Here is a 24,098-nt window from a genome sequence, read left to right as displayed (position 1 = left end):
AGTTGCTAAAACATGACCTTTCTTTAGTCAACCCATTTCTGAATGAGCCCTAACCAATTTTTCCAAAGTCTTCACCACCACTCCTGAAATACTGATAGGTCAATAGTTGGATATGTCAGTCTTTGCACCAACCTTGTGCCATGGAATTACCATATGTTCCTTCTATTCCTGCAGAATATTCCCTGTTCTGAAACTCACCTTAAACAGCCTGGTAAAGGGAATAGCCAGTTTAGCTGGTTATCAGCACATGCTAACCCATCAGTCCCTATTGCTGAATTCTTATTCAGTTTTTGCAACAGCTCTAATACCTCTTCCTCATACACCTGAGTTTCTTCATCCACTGTAAAGGTAGCAGTGAGTTCAATGTTGCATATACCAGGTTGATAGCTTCTAACAAAATGGGCACTCATTAGTTTGAACAACCTCTTCTGCAGCTATAACCCTCATGCCATCTGCATTTGAAAGAGTTATTCTTTCATATTCATTATTTCTTTTATTGCAGCATATCAATGGAATTCTTGTGGGTTGTCTTTAGCTGTCATTACTTCATGGTGCTGATGCATGAATTAAGCTATATGTTTTTTACAAAGAACTTACAACTTTAAGATCTTAATGAATATAACTCTTAAGAAAAATAGAACTTTTGCATATACAGGTATACCTTGATTAACATAATTAATCCCTCGATGTTACCGCGTATAGCAAAATCACATTAATCAAATATAATAATCAATGGTAAAAATTACAATTTGTCCATGATCGATTACTGTATTAATAATTAATCATCATATTCCTACCATGTACCCTCAAGGGATGTAAGGATATGATAGTACTACATGAAAAATTTAGATCATTACTAATTTCCTATCTACAATTTTCCTCCAAATCAGTCTGTTACTTGTCAAGACTCCAACATTATCAGATTTTATATTTCTATCTTCTAAGGCACTTTCTAGTGAGGGAGGGGGGGGGGGGCTTGTTTAACTGGGAGACGCCTCAGCTGGCATGAAACTCCGTCATGTTGTACCATTTTGTATTTTGGCTTAAGCCAATAAGAATGCAGTTTGGTTGGCTAAATTCCAAATTGCCAGCCCATCCGCATTCATTCAGTATCCAGGTAGATACCTAACAGGATGCACCATGCAAAGTTGAGGATTGGACATTAGATCAGAAGTCCTGGTCGGTTCTCTGCATTCCTTTAAAGGCTATGTGGAGGTCTCCTCTCAGTTATACAGCTTTGACCCTTATTTAGGATAGATAAAAAATGAAGTAAATGTTTAATAAATGCTTGTACCTACATTAGTTACTGCAATTTTTTATCAAAAAAAAGTTATCAGGCGTCATTTGAACAGTTAGTTTTTTCTTATCAGCATAAATTCTAAGATAATAAAGCAAATGTCTAGACCTCTGCAAACAAGCATTGTTCAATTAACATCTGGAACCATATCCATTACTTGCTGCTTAAGCAATTCTAAACTGTGAAATATTCCATCCAGTTATTTGATTGTTATCTCCTTTGTAACTTCATCTTCACATTCCATTTCTTCGTTGTCTTCATATGCGTGTTGTTCAATTTCAAGAAGATCGTTGTCACTGATCTTTTATTGATATGATAATTCTTTAACATCTTCTGCATCAAACCAAAGTCTTTACCAATTTGAACAATTTCTTCATCCACATTATTCACATGATTTTGAAAAAAATCACCAAAGTCATTAGCTCATTCTGCACAAGGTTTTTCCAAACAGCTCTCATGTAGCTAGAAGACTCTCCCACGAATCATGAATATTTTCAATTGCATGTTTAATGTTAACATTGCTCCAATATTCTTGGAGCATAATCGCATTTCTTCCCGTTGTTGTTTCTACTGCCTTTGATAATTTCTTTTTAAGAAAATAGGCTTTGAAAGTTGCCATGTCCATTGGCTGTAGAAGTGGTGTCGTATTTGGTGGAAATTTGGTACATTTAAAGGCGCATTAATTAAAACTTGTCGCGTATATAAATGGATTGTCACAATTAATTTCACCACGTTAATCAAATCCTGCATTAAGCAAGCGATACCTGTAGTTAGTGAAAATACATTTGAATTTTTTTATTAGTTTATTAAATTTTGTTTATTAATTTTATGTTATTAGCTTGATGCACAGATTTTGAGTGTAGTTTAGGATTTGATAGTACTGACACTATGATCAAATCCCTTAAGTATCTAAAATAAGGTGGTGAAGTTAACACAGAGGATTGCTGCAATTATGAGAAGGACACTGACCTGCAGAGATAAAAGGGTTATCATTCTGTTGTATAAGTCTCTGATCAGACCACGCTTGGACTATTCTCAGATTTAGTCCCCAGGATTTGACGAGGATAAATTAACTGTGGAAAGGGTACAGAGACAGATGACAAAGATGGTTTCAGGACTGTACAATTTTGGTTATGAGGATCGGCTGAGGGAATGTGGACTGCAGAGTTTGGTGGATAGAAGGAGAGGTGATATGATCGAGACTTTTAAACTGTTGAGGCAGTTACAGGGTAGACATTGGGGAGTTCTTTCACTTGGTGGAATGGTGGAGAAGAGCAATGACAAGGGGCCATTCCTGGAAGTTACGAAAGGAAACTGCGAGCAAGAGGGTGAAGAGTGGTTTCTTTGCATGGAGGGTGGTTGAACCGTGGAATGCATTGCCTAATGGAGTGGTGAGAGTGAGAACAGTCAATGAGTTTAAGGTGTGGTATGATACACTTTGTTTCCTAAGAATGACCTCCCTCGATGAGTCTTGATTCCATGGAGGCCTGGATAATAATAATCTTGTCTGTGTGCCTTCTCAGAAAACAATAACCTTTATGAATGCCCAAAAACCCATCAAACCGAATCCATCAACTTTAAACCATTCCAACTCTTCTTCAAATTCTCTAGAAATTTGCATACTTACTGCCCTTTGCCTTACACAACTGATATCTTACTGTTCATTATCTCTGCTCTCCTTCTCAATTCACTGTTGTCGTATCTGGGCAACATGCTGACAACTTTTCCAACAACACTATTATCGTTTAGCTGCTGCAATAACTTCCTCAAATCTCTATCCACATTCATTTTCCACAACTAATTCTTTTGTCTTCATGACTACCACAGATTTTGATGCTTGCCCTTTCATTTTCTGAAAACACCAGTTATTTGTTTCATTGTTCTACCAGGAAACATGATTTGTGCAATTTATCGTCAGAGCTCTAATGATTGTCTCCATACAATGATATATGACTATCATTTGACTATCTTCATAATACTAACTTCCTCCTTCCTTCCAGTGAAATGAAACATCTTCTTTAGATGTTTCATTTCACTTTTCATTTTCACTAACTCTTGCCTAAAGCTTCTCTACTATGGTTCTGAAATTCATTTGTTTCTAATTACTCAAATCTATCAAAACTCTTTTCACAACACGTTAATGCTTACTTTCTTTTCACTTTACCCAAACAGTCCACAAATTTTTCACATTTTTCAGTGTATACATCCACTGTGAAAAATCTAAAGGCAGAACTCTATCTTCATATCAGTGCTTTCCATGCTGCTGACTTGCACTTTTTACAGATGACATATTCAGAAGCAGTAAGAACAAACAAGTAGCAAAACACAGTATAAACAATATTACTGAAGGACACTTATATCCAGACTGAAAATATGCAGGGCAATTGGCAATAAAAAGCTCTGCTATATATATATATATATATATATACACATACACACACACACACACACACACACACACACTAAAAAAAACACTTTGTAGCACAACTCAAATCTAACACTACTTTCACTGACAACACTAGTGCCACTACCATTTTCAAGTGTTGCCAATTTGGACTTTCAGAAAGTCCAAATTGGCATGTAAAGGTATACAGTATAGCATGACATATGCACACACATCCTATACTGCTTCAACCTCATTCATCCACTTAATGGGTTAATGAGGCTGACTCATAGCAAAGTTAACCTGGTGTCCTCTAGTAGGGTAATTAGTCTTGGCTGTTGGGGTTGGAGGATGAGTTATACCCTGATTTCGTACAGTTCCACTCAACTAAACTTGTTTGACTAGTTAAGGCTGAGACATATTCTAGGAATAATTTTTCATACTTGCTTTGGTACAGTAGCCTGACCATCTTCCTGTATATTTTGTGGGTGTGAACATCATGACCAAGTCCACAGTTCCAGTAGTGTTGGAACTTGATATAGTCCCTATGTTTGGCAATTCTGATATTGGCTGTCCTTTCTATCTGACTTAATTGAACAATTTGCAACTGCATGGAACCTGCCAAGCATCTGGCAGGTGTAGAGAATGTTGGTCTTTTTTGGAGCAGATAAAGGATGCCAATTTCCTATATGGTCTGTAAGTGGTTTTATTGTATTTTTTTTTCTGGCATACTGATGTGCTCTGGATATGTGGAATGGTAATAGATTTTGTGCAGTCTGTTCTGGAGTTGGATAGATAGTTCGGGATTTCATTCCATATACCATGCCATATATTCGGAATGGTCTTAGGACTTCAGACTTGACTTTGGCCAGCATGCCTCATCCTCATTTACCCATTAAGTTCCTCTGTGCATATATATGTAGATGATGACAGTTTGATTTTGCTGAAATATTATTATTATTATTACCCAAAGACCTCATGGAGTCAAAGACTCATCTGGGAGGTCCTTTTATCACACACATCTCATCATACCGAGTCTTAAACACGCTCAGACTCCTTGCAGACACTACACCCTCAGGCAAGGCATTCCAATCATTCACAACTCTGCATGAAAAAAAAACTGCCTCTCACTTCCTATACAGTTTCAAGTGATGATCTCTGGTTCTCCCCTGATCTCCCACTATTCTCTGTAGAACTTCTCCACCATTGATCCTATAACAACCCCTTACCAACTTGTAGGTCTCTATCATATCTCCCCTCTTCCTCCTGTCCACGAGACTGCAAATTACATCTTCTCAATCTTTCCTCATGCTTGACATTCCAGAGGTCAGAAACTACCTTAGTCAGTCACCTTAGGACCCTTTCCAACATCTCGTCATCCTTCTGAAAACTAAGGGACCAAATCTGGGCACAATAATCCATGTTTGGCCTAATCAAAGCCTTGTACAACGGAACAAGAATCTCCCTACTTCTACACGTCAGTGTCCTCTGCATCATTCCCAGAAGCCTTTGAGTTGTCTTCACAATTTTTGCGATGTCACCTAAATTTTAGATCCTTATCCACTATCACCCACAGATCACGTATTTCCTCTACCTCCAACAATATATTCTCACCAAGCATAAATTCTACATCCCATCTTTGTTTTCCAAATTTTAAAACCTTACATTTTTCAACATTGAACTTACAATAACTTAACCACAACACCTGACACACAGATAGGCCTATAGTTTGATGCTCGAGTTTGATCACCTCCTTTATGAAGTGGCACAATCTTCCACTCCTTAGGAACTTGACCAAGTGCAAGACTCGTATTAAAATAAATATCTCAAGGCAGGAGTCAACACTCTGGCACTTTTATTCAGAATACGCAGTGATATATTATTAAGTCCCACAGCCTTATTTACATCTAGTTTACTCAACTCCCTAAACACCTCTTGCTCACTTGCAGTCAGTCTCCCCTCTCCATCAATTGCTCTCAATCCCTCCATGAAGTCACATTCACAAGATTCAAAGATCTTTCTGAACTGCTCATTAAGTATCTCCACCACACATTCTGCAACAGCTGTCTTTATACCATTTTCTCCAATCAATGTCATCCTTCCATAATCATTCTTTCTTTTGCTGGCTACATATCAAAAGAACTCCCTAGGATTCTTTTTGGCATCATTAGCTAACTGCTGTTCATAGCTCTCTTTAGCTACTCTCTGCAACCAAGTCACCCTCCTTGCCTGGTCTTTGTAGACCTCATGAAATTTGTTATTTCCACTTCTCTTATGCTGACTCCACAATGCCCTCTTTCTCTGTATTGCGTGCTTAATCTCTTTATTCATCCATCTCACACCTACCTAATTTAACCTTCTCACCCTTGGAATACATTTAGACATTGCATCAACTATATAGTATTTGAAAATCCCCCAACCTGCATTGATCTCTTTTCCAATGAACTCCTCATTCCACGCTACACCCACAAGCTGTCTCCTGAGCTCTTCATAATCAACCCCCTTGTAGTTCCACATATATCCTTTTTTCACAGGGGTCCTCACACTGCTGGCAACCACTCAGGTAATCACCTCATGGTCACTCTCACTAATTGGTGGATGATTTAACACCTCATTTATAATTACATCCTCTGATGAGATGACCAAATCCAAGACTCTTAATCCTCGTGTGCCCTCTGTTACATACTGTATGAGGTAGTTATCCCTCAAAAACTCAAGGAACTCATTTTCTTTACTTCCAGTTGCTATCTCATCATTCCAGTCTATATTGCCATAATTAAAATCACCCATAATGATCTCCCTTTTCTTATTTGTTTGGCTAATTTGCCACCGTCCACATTACTGGTATATAACAACATCCCACCAAGTATATTTTATTCCATTCACCTCTATCTCACACCATACTGCCTCAAAACCACTGGCACTATTTCCATCTTGCATCTCTACTTTGTATCGACATAACTTTCTCTATCATCAATACCACTCCTCTTCCCTTTTTACCTATTCTGTCCTCACGAAACACATCATACCTTTCCATCTCTATTCCTGTGAGGAAGTCATCCTCTTCCAAACATGTCTCACTTATTCAGACAATTTTTGGTGAATAGATGCAATTAGTGCAACCATTTCATCTACCTTGTTTCTTATACTTCTAGCGTTTGTATACAAACACAACTGCTCATTTCTGAATCTACAGCTAGTTCCACTGATACGACTCATTCGATTTGATCTCTCCATGCTCGACTGGGGCCATTTCCCTTTCTGCTTCTTCATTTTAGAACCCTTTTCAATTCCAGCTGTTTCCTCTTGATCCCTGGTCATCCCATTCCTTTCCTGCCTACACATTTTCTCACCTCCTCTTGGAGCATCCACCTTTCTTACGCTGTGTATCCCTGTCCACCCTGACTCTCCCCATTTCCCTGCTCCTCTTGCACACCCATTCTTTCATTTTCTATACTCCTACTACTCACTTCTCCATTCATATCCACCTCTTCAATCTCTGCTGTCTTACTCTCCTGCTTTTCCACATCACTCCCCTCTCGATCTGATTTTCATTCTCTCTATTCACTTCTCTACCTTCCAGCAGCAGTCTCTCCAAGCGACTGGCACCATTACCACTCAAATGCTGTCCATCGCTCCCATACAGCTCACTTCATCCCTCAAACTCATTCCACACATTAACAAACTGTACTCCCATCTCCTCACACATTTCAGCCAGAATATCATTCATAATCCTTGCTCTCTGTCTCATTTCACCACAGTCATACCTAGGCAACACATTGACTACCATTCTTGTCACACTATTCTCTTTTGTCCTTCCAAGCAGCCTCCTGATATCCATTAGACAATATAATTAGTAATTAGTGTATTGTAATTCACTTAAATAGGGATGAATAACCAACAACTTCTGTTAAGTCTTATCCATTTGAATGTTTAAGAACTGCTAGAGAAGATTCTAGAGGCAAATAATTAATCCATCTTATTGAATGGATTTACTGGATCTGTGATGTGGCCATCCCTCAAAAGCATGTGTAAAAATATTTTGAATGTGAGATAAGTGTAGATTCTTTGCATAGAAACTAGTTGGTGAATGGAATACATTAGCAGATTAGATAGTGGGCAAACAGTGAGAAGGTGAAGTATAATAATATTGTGTGTAGAAAGGAAGAATCTCTTGAAATGGGTATAGATACCATTTTTGAGCCTTAGAACTGATGTTAATGATAATCTTTGATATAATATACTTACATATTTAAAGCTTAAGTAATCAGTGTGTTATGTTTTATAATTATCTAACTTTTCAGCAGCTGAGCCTTGGAGCAGATAGAACTGGTTCATCTTTACTAGAGATAATTACAGACACGTCATCATTACCCTTCATGATTACTGAATGTTCTCCATGTGATTCCAGTATTTGTTTTACCCAGATCTCTGACTTGGATGATCAAGACTGTACTAATATGACTCCTGTTATTCCTTCCCAGGTTTCACCCTCTCAACCTTATACTAGTCTTTCATCCCCTGATGCCATTGGCCCTACCTCCCAGCCTATTTTTCCATCATCTCTTCCAACCCCAACACCACCAGTGACATTTCTTCCAGTTCCCATGTACTCGAATGTGATGATACCATGTGGAGGTAATACTTCAGTTGTTGTTAACCTAAATGCATGGAGATCAGAGGATCCATCAGGAAATGACTTGCCATTAGGAGGTAGGAGCTAAATTGATTTCAACTGAATAGTTTATTAAAAGAATTTGAAAATGTAGAATTAGTTTTTAAGACTTAGTTTTATAGATTAAACATTGTCACATCAAGTATCACAAGATCTTCTGCATTACTTCAATCTTGGTATCGCTTCTGGATCAGTCTTCCACTGATGTGACCTCAAAGGTCAAAAGTGGACTATATAATGATCTTTCCGATAATGCATAGCATTATACACACCCAGAGGGATTGTATTATGGGATACTAAGTCAATTAATGTGAAGGCATCATGCTCTATATACAAGTAGCTTAGTTTGAAGATACTTCAGGAGCAAACTTTGTTTGCTTACAACTTGGATAAAGGATTTAACAAGAATATAATTTCGTGGCATCTTAAATTTATAACTAAGTGAAAAATATCTTACAGACTTTGCAGTTGATGTGACACTGATATTCTAATTTAGATAGGCAGAATTGGAGGTGTTGGTTGAGCATATCGAAAAATATCAGCATATGAAAAATGTGACTGTATCAATGGGATTGGATGATATGAGAATGCAAGGGCAAGAGAGTAGGAAAAGGTTGTGATTGTGCTTTTACTTAAAGGTGACTCAAAAACAGAAGTAGCATATATTAAATATCTTTTAGTCTCAGGATGGTAGTTAAAGTAGTGGAAAAGTTTAAGGTAAAATCAAGGAATGAATGAATAGGAATATGATAGTCTACAGAACAGCTTTGAAAAGGTATAATTTAGACCTCTAGTAAATTATTCACATTTCGTAAGAGGACAGCAGATTTGGAAAGCAGGAAATGGCTAGACCATGATACTGTTCTTCTTGGCAAAAGCACTTGACAGAATACTTATTATTATTTCGGGCAACTCCAAGGAGTCGAAACTCATCGAGGGAGGCGCTAACATGTCAAGAACAACTACTCGACATTCACATAGTATCTACCATACCTCACCTTGAATTCATTCACAGTCATAGCACCCACAACAGACTCTGGCAGCTTATTCTACTCATTCACCACTCTCCAAGTAAAAAACCTAGCTCTAACACTCTTGCTAATCACATTCTTGCCCAGCTTCCATGAATGGCCCCTAGTCCTCCCACCACCAGTCCTATTCTCAAAATATCTTCTGAATTAATATTATAGAAACCCTTCAGTAATTTGAATGTCTCAATCATATCACCCCTTTTCTGCCTATCAACCAATTTTTGCAACCCACAAATCTTCAACCTGTTCTCATAAGGTTCATTCCATAGACCTGCTATCATCTTGGTCACTTGTCTCTGGATCCTCTCCACCTCCTCCCCATCCAGAAGACACCCTGGCGCCCATATCTGGGCACGGTAGTCTAGATGGGGTCTTTATCAAGGCTCAATACAGAGGAACAATAACTTGTTTGTCTCTGCTTGTTAAAGTATTTTTCAGCAACCAAGTGATTTGATGAGCTGATTTAGCCACTTTTGCGATGTGTCCCCTAAACTTCAACTCCCTATCCAACAACACTCCCAAATCCCTGTCCTCATCAATCTCCTGAAGTACCATTCCACCAACGTGATATACTGCTGCTAATCTTTTCACCCCAAAATGCATAACTTTACACTTTGCCACATTAAATCGACATCCATTTTCCTTAGCCCAGTCCTCCAAACTATCCAAATCATCTTGCAAAATTTTCACATCCTGTGCACTCACTACTGCTCTACCCAACTTTGCATCATCGGCAAACAAGTGAACACTTCCTCTTGGATCCTTTCCTATATCGTTCATGAACAAATCAAAAAGTGGTGGTCCAAGAACAGAACCATGCAGCACACAACTGGTCACAAGCTGTCTTTTGGACTCAACTCCTGAATAAACTACTCTCTGATATCTCTCCATCAACCACCTTCCTATCCAATTCACCAATTCGTCATGGGGAAAAATCTTAGATAAGTTGGAACAAATAGAAATAAGTATGAAGGTGGATTGCATGGATAGTGGCTGACAGTAAGATATAGTAGAATGGAATCTAGGAGAAAAAAAAAAAGCTGTTGATTTTACCTTAAACTTTTCCACTACTTTAACCACCATCCTGAGACTTATTGATCTTTAATATATATGCTACTTTTGTTTTTGAGTCTCCTTTAAGTGAAAGTGGGTGACTAATAGAGCACCTCAATGGTCGGTACTAAGGCATCTAGTCTTTAATTTGTATAAATGTAAAAAAGCTAAACAATGTGTAAAACTAGCTAAACAAAAGTCATGGGCGGACTTTGGCAGGAGCATAGAAAATAAATATCAAGAAGGTGATAAGATACTCTGGAGGTTGTTGTAGCTCAGAAATGGAGGAAAGAGTGCTGTAAAAGATTAGAGATGACAAAGGTGACACGAAAAAAGGAGAAAAAAGATATCCTTGAAGTATAGAGTAATTACTTTGAAAAACTGCTAAATGAAACAAGCAGTGATGACAGCACAGTGGTAAAAAAACACTGACCAGGCATGCAGTCAGGAATGCATATCCATACTTGAAGTAGAAAAAGCCATCAAAGGCTTGATATGTGGAAAGGCAGCAGGAGTAGATGATATTCGACCAGAAATGCTGAAGTATGGTGGTATAAATGTCTTACAGTGGCTGCACTACATAGTTCAGAATGCCTGGACAGAGGGATGAATTTCTGATAATTGGAATACAGCTCTAATAGTACCCATATATAAAAAGGGAAATAAAACTGAACATGAGAAATGCAGAGGTATTTCCCTACTGAGTGTTCCGGACAAGATTTATGCAGTATACTTGAGAAACGGTTGAGAAGAATTGTGGAAGAACAAGCTGGATTCAGGCCAAATAGACTCAGTCAGAATCAGATCTTCACTTTACGACAAATAGTTGAGAAAGCATGGGAATATAACAGAGATCTGTATTTAAGTTTTGTAGATCTGGAAAAGGCAAGAGAGGTGCCAAGAGAGAAGCTATTCAATACGCTACAGTTATATGGTGTCGATGGGGCCTTATATCAAGCAATACTTAGTCTTTATTTGAGTTTTAAGTCAGCAGTTACAATTGAAGGAAGAACAGGAAGATGGTTTAATGTTAAATCTGATGTGAGACAAGGATGTACATTATCCCCTATGTTATTCATTATCTATATGAATCACATTATGAAGGAAAGTGGTATTAAACATGATATCAAAATTGGAGATGTTAATGTCAGCTCTTTGCTTTATGTGGATGATGTTATACTTCTAAATAAATCTGCTACAAGTCTGCAAGATTCACTGACTAAATTGAATAACTGTTGTAATAGATATGGTATGAAGGTCAGCAATAAAAAGACAGACAATGAAAATAGGCAGAATCATTGAAAATGTCAACTGGGTTATGAATGGAGAACTGGTGGAACAAGTAAAACATTTCAGCTACTTAGGCATGATTTTTAGTGAAGATGGAAATAGACAACAGAATCAACAAAGCTGGTATGGTAGGAAGTAAATTGAATAAATTCATATGGATTAAGAGAGAAATTAGCTGTATACAAGACAGTGTTCAAACCAGTTTTAACTTATGGATCTGAGAGCTGGGTCAGAAGTAAAAGACTAGAGAGATATGAGAGTCCTGAGAAGAATTAGAGGTGTGAACAGATGGCATCAATGACAATATCATATTAAAAATGAGGATATTAAGAAAGAACTTTAACTTGTCAGCATCCAGGAATGCGTTAGCAGAGCTAATCTCAGGTGGTATGATCACTTGTTGTGTCGGAAAAAAACGATGAGTCGCCCTTTTTCCCACCCAGCATTAAGTTATCTCAGAAGGAGTGGATAAGGACATGCTTATGCCCCTGGAGGGGAAATGTAACGAATAATGTCCCAAGAACATGTAAATATCCAAGTGTGTAAGCTCTGAACAGTGTTAAAATAACCCATGAGTGTAATGGAGAATAGTTGTAAATGAATTGGAATATAAAATCATATATAAATTGCCAGGTAAATATGTATAAGCTAGACCATGTTTTAAGCCATGTAAAAACAGTCCGTGGCCACAGCATCCAATCGGCAGTCGCCGTATGCGTGACTACACCGCCGAGTGAGGGAGCTGTTCTGAGGTATAAAGGTTTCGGCAGGGATTCGAATCGTTCTCTTGTCTCTGGGTTTCGTCGGCACCTAGTTTCCTGTCGGAGAGCTGTGTAGAGCTTGCTGCCACGCGTATCAAGAATCCCCCCTTGCTATGTATGCGACGTGGGCCAATGCTGCAACTACAATGTATTCAGATCCATAAGAAGAAAGCCACTGATGAGATCAACGTCAGTGTTCAAATCTGTGTATGAGTGTTTTCGGTTCTTATGGAAACAAAGGAATAGCAAGGCCGCCATCAGTGAAGACACTGTAAGCAGACCAGAATATCCAGTTCAAGGCAAGAACGGTAAGCATAAGATTTTCTTATGTTAAACGTTGGATTAAAGTAACTGTGGGATAAGGAAGCAGAAGTTAAGGAAACGTGCTATTTCTGTGTGGTGCTATAAGAACAGTCTGTGATTTGGACACTTTTTTCTGCGGTTGAGAAGAAAGCATATTAGGCTCCAGGTGAACAGGACACTGAGGCCTGAACTGTTTGTGTGATTTTGGAACAGTAATATTATATGGTCAGAATGTAATTAAATGTTAGCTAAAAATTTTGGAGGGAGGATTAAGTAAGAATAAGAAGTATTGCCCTAGAGAAGTTCATGTCAGAATTATTGAGTTGTCTTGTGTATATATGCAATATTACATGTGTGTTAATATTAGGTAACTTATAAGAGTCTGAGAATAGATGTACATATAGAAGTGAGAAATTTATGTCAAGTAAGAGACTATAACATAGAAGTTTTGGATGTGATTAATTAAGTAAAGGGAACCCAGACTCTTTTAAGATTAAGTATTTGATTAACATGTATACTTGTCTTTGTGCCATAATAAATGTGTTTCTTTATATACAATCAAATGAGTTTGTCATCCTTTCTGCGGATTGAGCTACCGTTTGAAAACTAACGTACCGTGCATTAAGGGGGAAACCAATAGTGGTATAAGAATTGCAACCACGACCATGCCTCATGATCCCTGCATTTTCTTTAAGTATTCTTGGATAATGTATCAGAGTTTAGTTGCCGGCTGGCGCAGTCTTTAATCAATACAAATTTGTCGGCAAACGAATGTCTGATATTAAGTGATACAAAAATTTATGTTAATTGTAAAGTTAAAGGTAAAGGCAGTCACATAGTCACACAGACCATATATATAAAACTAAGAATATAACACGCTTATACAGAATGGGCAAGGAAAGATTAGCAAAACAAGTGTTCTCTGCCAGGTTGGCAGGAAAATGAACCCAGAGGAAGACCATAGGTGGATTGATACGGTACAAAGTGCCTTAGACGATAGAAATATATAAGATCTGATAATGTTGGAGTCTTTACAAGTAACAGACTGATTTGGAAGAAAATTCTAGATAAGAAGTTAGTAATGATGTAAATTTTTTGTGTAGTACTATCATATCCTATACACCCCTTGAGGTTACATGGCAGGAATTTGGTGATGATTAATGATATAGGGAATGATTAAAGTAGGAATATTCAGTTTTGTTTCAATAATGAAATACTGTGAGTTGAAATCAAAAAAATTCTGAAAATGGTGGGAAAACTCAAATAAAAATATAATATTACTGTAGAATTTTTGCCTATGCATCACAGGCATAATCAGTACTCGATCACAGAAGTCAATTAAACAGTAACAAACAATTCTAAATAGCACTACCTAAGTAGTTAACATGAGATAACTAAGGTCAATAATTTCCTAACTTAAAAAAAAAAAAAATTTATACAGTCATCCCTCGACTCACGTCTGCTTGAAGATATGTCCATGATCCCATAAGGGAATAAATAACATTTTCCGATGTACTTGCAAACAAAACACATGAGTGTAAAGTAAAAAGATTTCTATTTAGCAACAATGTATCATCCTCAGTCAGGGCTGGTCCGAGAGTATCTGATGTCCTAGGTAAATAAAATTTAGGCACCCCTATACATTGTCTCTCTCTATATATATTTTGTCATATTCACATGTACACCTACACATGTGGATATTTATAAAAATAATATCATTGTGAGCATTAAAAAATTTATTAATCAAAACCAACACATTTCATATACATATATGATTACTCCTAATATCTATATAGCAAGAAAATTCTTACATCTTAAATACAAAAATTATGAAAAATTAATCTTTTGGGCTTTTGCTTTGGCACAGTTTTGAATTAATTCATCTACATTGAAGTCTTAGCACCCCTAGGCAATTGCCTAGGTTCGCCTAATGATAAAACCAGCCCTGTCCACAGTGGCAGCCTTCCTCAGCAATTGGCAAATGTCTTCAACAGTTCCTCTGTTGATTTTTGGTTTGAGAAATGTTTTGTGTATTAAATATTTTGCAATATTTTGTGCAACATGGCTCCTACACTCTCAATCAAAAAACCTAGTGAAGAATTGCAGAAAGGTGAGCAATCGATCTTGAAAAAAAGTTGCAAGTTATAAAGCATCATGAAGCTGGTAAGCTCCTCAATGTGATCTCAATTGACTTTGGATGGTCTCATTCTACAGTGATGACCATTTTGAAAAATAATGATAAAATCGTAGAGTTTGTGAAAGGATCTCCTCCCATTAAATCGACGACAGTGACGAAGTAAAGACAAGGTCCTATTGGCAATATGGAAAAGCTACTTGCGTCATGGATAGAGGACCTGAACCAAAAGCACACATACCCTTTGGTTCTAGGACCATAACCACTAAGATAAGTCTCTTCAACATGTTGAAGGAGAAAGTAGGGCACGATTAAGACTACGAATTCAACGCTTCTTCTGGTCGGTTCACGAGATTCCAGCAGCATTTTGCGCTGCATAATGTGAAAATGTACTGTGAATCTGCAAGTGCCGATGAGAAGGCTGCCAAGGAGAATTTAATGCTTCTTCCAGTTCATGAGATTAACACAGCAGTTTTGTACTGCATAATGAGAAAATATATAGTGAATCTGCAAGTTCCGATGAAAAGGCTGCCAATAACCAGAACCAAAATATGTTCTTGTTATTTCTCCTTTAAAAACAAATATCAACAAATCAAAGAAACGCAATTCTAATTTTCCTATTGCCAACTTTTTCATGGTACACTTTGAACAATATATTTTAATAACATTTCACCTAGACCTACACATTGGTATAGATTTGTGAATGTTTTTGCAATTTCGAATGGCTCTTCCTCTTAGTTACAGCAGTTTCTTGACAGACTAAATGCACCTCATTCCAGGATCCAATTCACCTTAGAAGTAAATAACCCATTAGTTTTTTTTAGTTCAACTATATGGTAGCTTACATTTTCTAGGTTTTTGGAAAACTCATACAGGCTGTTATATCCATGCTGAATCTCATCATAGACTTGATGATATTCAGCATTCTTTGTACTTCAGTGTAACTTTTACAGAAAAAAATTACAACATATTACTTCTGCCATTTTTATCTAGTGATTTTAAAGGATTCATCAAAAGGTTTTCAACAGTTTTGGTATCTATTTTAAATACAGAAGAAATAACTTGCATTCCTATCCTTTATGTGCATGGTTTTAGTGAAAGTTTAAAACCAGTGAATACTTTTGCTGCCTTTCACCCCACTGAAATATTCTAAGGATACAGTTTCACCACAAAAGAGGTGAGCAATTGATCTTGAAACGAAGTTGCAAGTTCAATGATAGTGACAAAGCAATGACAAGGTACTATCAGTAATTGAAAAAGCTACTTCGGTCATGCATAGAGGACCTGAACCAAAAGCGCAATGACCTCTTAGCACTATGACCATAACCTCTAAGGTACTAAGTCTCTTCAACTTGTTAAAGGAGAAAGCAGGACCTGATTAAGACTAAGAATTCAACTCTTCTTCCGGTTAGTTCACGAGATTAAAGCAGCAGTTTTATACTGCATAATGTGAAAATATATAGTGAATCTGCAAGTCTGATGAGAAGGCTGCCAAAAATTGGATAAAATTATTATGGAGGAAAATTATTTGCCACAGCAAATATTCCATATGGATAGGACCTCCTTGTTTTGGAAAAAAAAATGTGAGCAGACAACTCATCCACAAAGCTGAAATCTGTGCCAAGTTTCAAAGCTCTTAAAGACCGTGTTATGATTCTGTTGGGGGTAACGTGGCTGAATATAAACTGAAACCACTTGTGATATGGCACAATGAGAATCCACGAACCTTCAAAAACATTACGAAGCATATTCTTCCAGTTCATTAGCAGAGATATAAATCGTGGATAACTCAAATTGTTTGCGGATGCCTTAATCAACTGTTATGCAAGTGAAATAGAAAGCTATTGTGTGAAAGAAAATGTAGAATTTAAAATTTTATTAATTCTAGATAATGCTCCAGGCCATCCATCTTATAGCGGTGATCTTCACCAAGTTCAGGGTCATGTTTTCTCTCCACACACTACTTCGTTGATTCAACCAATGGATCAGGAGTTCTAGTAGTATATAAGGTTAATTATCTATGGAGAACTTTTTCACAAGCCATTTCTGCTAATGAAGGAAACGACCAGACTTGTGCAATTCTGGAAAGCATTCAATATTTATGTTATTAAAAATATATTTCAGTAGCTTGAGACGAAGTGACTTCTCATTGTAATGAGTGGCATATGGAAAAAGACATTAAAAAGGTTGGGGCACAATTTTGGAAGTTTTGGAGAAAATGAAAACCTTTCTAAATTGAGTGCAGAAATAGTGGGCCTAGCAAACAATCTGAATCTCTAAGTGAATGATGATGACATAGTTCAACTCATAGAAAGTGCCCCTGAAGAGTTGACCAATGAAGAATTGGTTGAACTGGAGGAACAATGTGCTGCAGAAGAGAAAGAATGAGCAAAGGAAGAGGAAAAAGAGAAACAAGGAGAGGTAGTTAAACAATTCACAGTGAAGGGTCTTGTAGAAATTCTCTGCAGTTAGCAGTATTCTCAAAATGGCTGAAGCCATGGACCCCAATGTCAAACGCTAAGTCTTGATAGACTGTGTTTCTTAGGAAGGACCTCCCACGATGAGTCTTTTGACTCCATGGAGGCCTGAATAATAATAATGAAATTACATGATGCGTTTGCTTGCAATAGACAAATTTATGATGAAAAGAAGAGGAATAAGCAAAGCACATTGGACATTTTAATAAAAAAAAAAAAAAAAAACAGGTTTCACCAGAAGAGCTTCAGCCTGGTCCTTCACTTAGGGAAGGTAATGAAGATGAAGTGGAGGAAGATTTGGCTGTTTTATAGTGGCAGTAATGCACAGTACAGTTTTATAGTGATTAAAAATTAATCACTGTATACTTATTAATGTTAAGTCCCTAACCCCTATAATGTATTGACTTACGTCCTGCCTGATGGAACAGAACCCCGCGTAAGTCGAGGGATGACTGTATTGAGTTATTTTGCCGATAATGCAGAACTGGGAAGGACAGTGACTGATAAAAGTGATTTTTAAATATCCTGAAGGATGATTTAGATAAGTTGGCAGTGTGGCCAAAGAATATGCTTTCTTAATTTAATATTGAAAAATGTAAGGTGATGAACATTAGGTTGAAAATATTATGTACTATGTGTATCACATTGATGGTACTGGATTGCAAGAGATTGATGAGATTAGGTATTTGGGAGTAATGATGGATAGTTTAAATTCATAGAACATTTTAGAAGACTTGGCAAAACAATTCAAAGCATTTCCTGGATGTCAAAAAATGTGCTAACAAGATTGATTCATGTGCATCAATCTTGACTACTGTGCACACATTTGGTCACCTGTGTTTCTTTTAGATCAGGAAGTGGTGGAAGGGATTCAGATATGAGGAACCAAGCTGGACAGAACTGGAATGCTCCTTATGAGGATGGATAAGCTACTAAAGGACTTCTGTATGACTGACACGAAAGATACTTTTCAATACATCGCAAATAGAACTAGGGTTCACCCATGAAAGTTGTAAAAGTGTGATTAGTGAAGGTGTGTAGATAAGCACCTCCATAGTGCAATTGGAAGAATGACTGTACGTTGTGCCTTTCAATTGGAAAAGGCCTGAGTTCGATTCTCATCATTACGGGAGGAATCTTTACATGGCGTTTTCAATTGAATGTGAGTTAGCTGACCTCATACAGAGAGGTAGCAGGGTTTTTTCCCAAAAAAACTCTGGTTTTTCATTCCGCATACAGACAAACAGCCATTCAGAACACGTGCAATTTACAGACAAAAAAAAAAAAAATAAAAAAAAAAATACTAGCTGTGGTGGTGCCAGTAGATGCCACTGATGTTGATGATTGGTAGTAGAGGTTCGTTGTGGTGGTGGAGATGGAGAGTTGTACAATAGGTGTCCTCCTGCGATGAGTCTTTGGACTCCTTGGAGGTGTCACGAATAATAATTTTGTGCTTACAGTACTAAATGACTTAACTGTTGAGCAAGTCCATAAGTAGGATTATATGCTTTCAACTATAGAGCATAGGAGAATATCTACTTTGTGGATTTTAGGTACTCCATAAATATGGAGTAGTTTAATACAAATGGGTTTATTTCATTGATTTCTTTCTGCCAAGAAGTCCATTTTTTTTTTCAATAACTTAATTTTTTTTGTTGAGACATAGTAGGATCTTCATATGATTTGGTTAGTAGAACTCACCAAGGAGATCCTGCTTATATATACATCCTTACTTATAAATTTGTTCAAATTTCATAAGTTGCTTGCCTTCCTTACTGGTAATTGCTACTTTTATAAAAGAAAAAAATTAATGAAATAAAAAATAATTCTGTCCATTCCAAATTACTAGTTAAAAATTACATCCTTAAAAATTAGGCATAATGGTTAGTTTCAATATCATTTCATTATTTATTAATGGACCACTAATACATCGTTGATTTAATAGTCTAATCCAATCCCCTTTTGATATATTTGAATTATTCAAATTTATTGTGTATGCAGGTTATTTTACTTGGCAAGGAAAAATCCAGATTAATGGTACTGCAGTTGGTCTCCTCCCTCACACACACACTCTCCCATATTAGCTAGCTTTTACATGGAACACTTTGAAAACCAGACACTTAACAGCTATATATATATATGCCCTTAGTGTGGTTACACTTTGTTTTCTATTTGGCTCCATGGACGTGACATTTCTGCGTTTTTTTTTTTTTTCTTGTGTGAAGCCAACACTCCAAAATTCACTTCATGGTAGTTAAAGAATCTAATGACTGCATTTTCTTGCCACATTACTCACCTCCAGTTCAGATGGTTCACTATATTTTTTCCATTTATAGAAAGCTATCACACATACAGGAAGGTCTGTGTAAACAATTGCATCATCCAGTCCAACAGTACGGTATTCTAAAAACACTTACAGCTACAGCTGTTTGTTCTAATGATGCAGCTCTTTCCACAGAACTTAAATATCTCTGCCATACTTTCTTGGCCAATGGCTATAGCTCCTACAAACTAAATAAAATATCACGTGCCCTCCTACTTCTCCCTTCTCAAACACAAAGAAAAAATTCCACTATTTCCTTTCAGAGGTGTACATCTTTAAAGATAACCAAAGTATTAATAAAATGCACTGCAGTTCATAGAAACTGCATCACCTTACATAAATACATTTTGTAGTAGTTAAAAGTTGATTTTCATTGGTTTATCATTAGATATTTCATTGTATTGCATCATCTACCATTCCCCAGGGTTTCTATATAATGTAATATTTGCTGCTTTTGCATCAGAATTTTTTATGCTAGAAATACAGCAAGAGGATATCATAATCAATCTACTGTGGTGTGGCCACTGTTAAAATTGATGGAAACCAGATCTGCTAAAAGGAAAAGGGGACGGGAAGAAAGCCATTGCCTAAACGATGGCAAGATAGTTCTAAAGCAGCTCTGTCACAAAAATTGCCGTGTGTCATCCTGAGAACTGAAATGGGACCGGCAAGAACAAATGGGAGTTATGGCAAGGTTTGTCAGGAGAGGATTCAGTAGACAGGGACTGATAGCCAGTCATCCTAAAAAGAAACACTTGTTAACCAAAAAGAGATTCACTCAGTTAAATTGGTGCAAAGAGCATGCCAAATGGACTCCCTGATCAGTGGAAAAGTGTAATTTTTTTCCTGATGAGAAAAACGTGCAGGGTGCTGATTAGAGATACAGTTCGAAGACAATCGGGAGAAAAATTCAACCCTCACTGTCTGGTGTCAGCAGTCAAATTCTCGGTCAGTCAGATGATCTGGAGCCATGTGTCATATCTTGGTGTTGGTTGCTTGCATTTCACAAAGGGTTCAGTGAATGTACAAGTACCACACTATTTCAGAACAATTGATGTCTACTGTCTGAAACCACTTTACCGTTATGACAATTATAAATTGCGTTTAGTACTTAAAAAAAAAAAAAAAAAAAAAAAACTTTTGTTATAGGTTGATAAGTGGCTCACTGAACACTAGATTCAGTGACTGCTGTGGCTTGGAAACAGCCAACATCTCAACCCCATTGAGAATTTGAGATATACCAAATGGAGATTGAAATACACAAGAAACCAAAAGCACTTCGGGTACTCCAAGAAGCCATTATAAAGGTATGAACCTATGAATTGATAGTTTCATACCCTTATGGATACATCAGGGAAATCAATTTCCTGATGTATCCATCAGGAAATTGATTTCCCTGATGTATACTTTGATACTAGTATTTATTTTTTCAGTGAAAATATCAGTCTACTCAATTTTGAAATATTTGCAAATTTTTTCAAGTTCAAATTTATTGTGTACTTCCTAATTATGTCACATCCTGTACTAATAAGAGCCAAATACTAATTGAAAATAAACATTTTATATTACATTACTTGTGACAGTTATTGTTATTAGTTTTCAAATAGGCATTCAAATTTAATTACCGAAAAATATGGTTACAGCAGGTGATATGGTTTCTATGAACATGAGGTCAGGTTATTTTGTATGGCAAAACGGCTTCTACTTACAAAAAGAAGGCACAGGCATGGTCTTGCCATTAACCCCCCCCCCCCATTGCTAACTTTTCCATGGAACATTTTGAGCAACCTGCCTTAGGTTCCTCCCCTTTAAAACCCAAAGTCTGGCTTAGATACGTTGACTATGTCCCATGGCTGCCAGACATTGGACACATTCCTTAGTCACCTAAACAAACAACACAAACATATACAATTGAAATTGAAAAACGCAACATACTTCCATTTCTGGATACACTTGTCACACGTCTTCCCTCTGGCAATCTTTCCTTCACTGTTTACAGGAAAATGACACATACAGGACAATATATACATATAAACTTCTACCACAACCAATACAAAAACTAGGTGTCATCAACACACCAAAAAACAGGGCGCAGACCATCTGTTCCAACGAACAGGTACTAAAAGACAAATTTAAAATTGTCTTTAATACTTTCCAAAAAAACGGATACAGCCAAAACAATATTAACAAAATTCTCTATAAAACCTCAAAAAAAAAAAAAAAAAAAAAAAAGACAAACCAGACTGCAGTAAAACTATAACCATTCCCTGCATTAAAGGAACATCAGATAAAATAAACAGTACTACGAAAATACAACCTCAAAGCCACCTTTAAACCTCCTGCAAAATTAAAAAGCTTACTCAACTCATCCAAAGACCCACTAGCCTGCCCTGGAGTATACCAGATTTGTTGTACTTGCAACATACCATATATAGGAGAAACAGGATGCACAATTCCTGTCAGACAAAAAGAACATAAATGACACATTAAATATTATAATTATGGTGAAGCTGGCCTTTCTGATCATGCCCTGAATTCCTTACACAGAGTTGATGGAAAAGCACTAGCTGTCTACATTGCACTAAAACATGGTATGAACGGAAATTTAAGGAAGTATGTGAGATTATTATCAACCACCCCAATCTGAACAAAAAAATCCCAAACATATGGAGGGTATATATTCGATCCATGGAACGAACGTTCTTCACTAAGAACAACTATAAACAGGACTGTAGAAAATCCAGTATCTTAAAAGCAAAAATAAGAATTGTAATACTAAGAATAGGACACCATTTTTTCTGAAAGAAAACCATCTGCAAGAATGTTTATTCCTGTTATGGTAAATTGAATTTAGCTTGATGCAATTTTTTTTTTTTTTTTTACTAGAGGTCATGCCAGTAGAATAACATGTGATCAAATCATTGTTTCTTTAGCTTACAGTTAATAATGTAACTCAGCTTGTCTTGTATATTGATGTATGCTCCAGATGATGATCTTGATATGAAGATCAAAACGTCGGGATAATAAAAACGTTTTTTCAACACGGTTGTAAATTCCATAAATTTTTAAAATGAACTTTATCATTACCATCCAGGAATGTGTGAAATAAATGAATTATTCTCATGTTCATTTCTTTTATTTGGCATTGCTCATCTGTTCCATTTGAAATACTCATTGCCATTTCACTGGAAACTACATCCCATCTCTACATGGTGTTAAACATGAATATAAATTCTTTTGCTATTTCATTCACATGTGCACTGCAAAGTGAAAAGCATACATCTTGCGGATTCATGTTATTTTTTTTTAAAAAAAAAATTTTTTTTAATTCATTAAATGAAGGAAAACGTTCCATTTTTGAACTGGTTGCATTTTAATCACTGAAACAGTATGGTTTTTTTTTTTCAATGCCCAGTATAGTTGAGAGAAACTTAACTGTATTGGAAACTTGTATTTTTGTTTGAAAAAAAAAAAAAAACTTCAAGCATGTCGATTGCTATTTTGCAGCAAAACAGATTGCCTTTCAGACTTATGGTTAACTCAAGCTATTCAATGAAAATAAGTGCAAGAACTTTTCTTTGTAGTTTTTTTCACTCAATTTAATATTGACTTGTTTAATAAACTTGTCAGCCTTTTTACTCTTCATTTCTAATGCGCTCATAATATTTTTCCATACATCCTAGATATGTAGGATAATTGATTTGAGAATGCCTGTTTCTTCTGTAAAGTTATTCTGAAAATCTTGTTTTCAGAATTTATTCTTGCAATTCTTACTTCTAATTGTTTAGTACAATCCTATTGAATAGTTTATTTCAGATAAGATTAATTTTTAATTACATATTTAAAATCTTATCTTTCTTGATTTTTCCCTTTCAGATTTGCCTACAGTTAGGTTTTTTTATAATCTTGGATGTGATGTAAGTATTTTAATTTATTTAATAAATTATTTCATTAATTTATAAAAATCAGAGATCCTACAGATCCTTTTCTAGTGAATTGTCATCTGACTAACTAAAACCAACCATCATAGATCATTGATTTTGAACTTAATTCTGCCTTTAACTTGTCTCAACACAAGCAGCAATCCACAAGAGCAGAATTTTAGGAAAACCAGATAATTAGACAGGGGATAGTGCAAGGACAGACATTGCTAATTGGACCAACCAGTATGTCTGAAATGGTGATAATGCTTTTAGGAGAAGCTGGTAAAGGGGCTCTATCCAGAAATCTAGAAGCACTATATTGTCCATACACCTGAGTTTAAATTCTGTCTAGGATTTGAAACCAAGCCAGAATCCTGGATTTGATCTAGTCTAAACTGCTTTTAGTTGAAAAGCCCCTTCAATAAGGGTTTTTCAGGTGAAGATAGGT

At 36.5% G+C, this 24,098-nt stretch overlaps 1 protein-coding gene across 1 annotated transcript in view; it reads left to right on the top strand.

Moving 5' to 3' along the window:
* The window catches only part of LOC150097950 (uncharacterized), a 357,533-nt gene that overhangs the window by 276,403 nt on the left and 57,032 nt on the right, over positions 1-24,098 (top strand). Inside the window, exons 19-20 of the mRNA XM_090406633.1 lie at positions 7,985-8,393; positions 23,604-23,644. Coding sequence (XP_090262759.1) covers positions 7,985-8,393; positions 23,604-23,644 — 450 coding nt within the window. The remainder of the gene's footprint in view (positions 1-7,984; positions 8,394-23,603; positions 23,645-24,098) is intronic.

This window comes from Typopeltis vanoorti, chromosome 16 (assembly GCF_054136105.1).
Source record: "Typopeltis vanoorti isolate ZY-2024b chromosome 16, IOZ_Tvanoo_1.0, whole genome shotgun sequence".
In the NCBI taxonomy this organism is placed as follows: Eukaryota; Metazoa; Arthropoda; class Arachnida; order Uropygi; family Thelyphonidae; genus Typopeltis; species Typopeltis vanoorti.
This window is presented reverse-complemented; position numbering and strand designations above follow the sequence as displayed.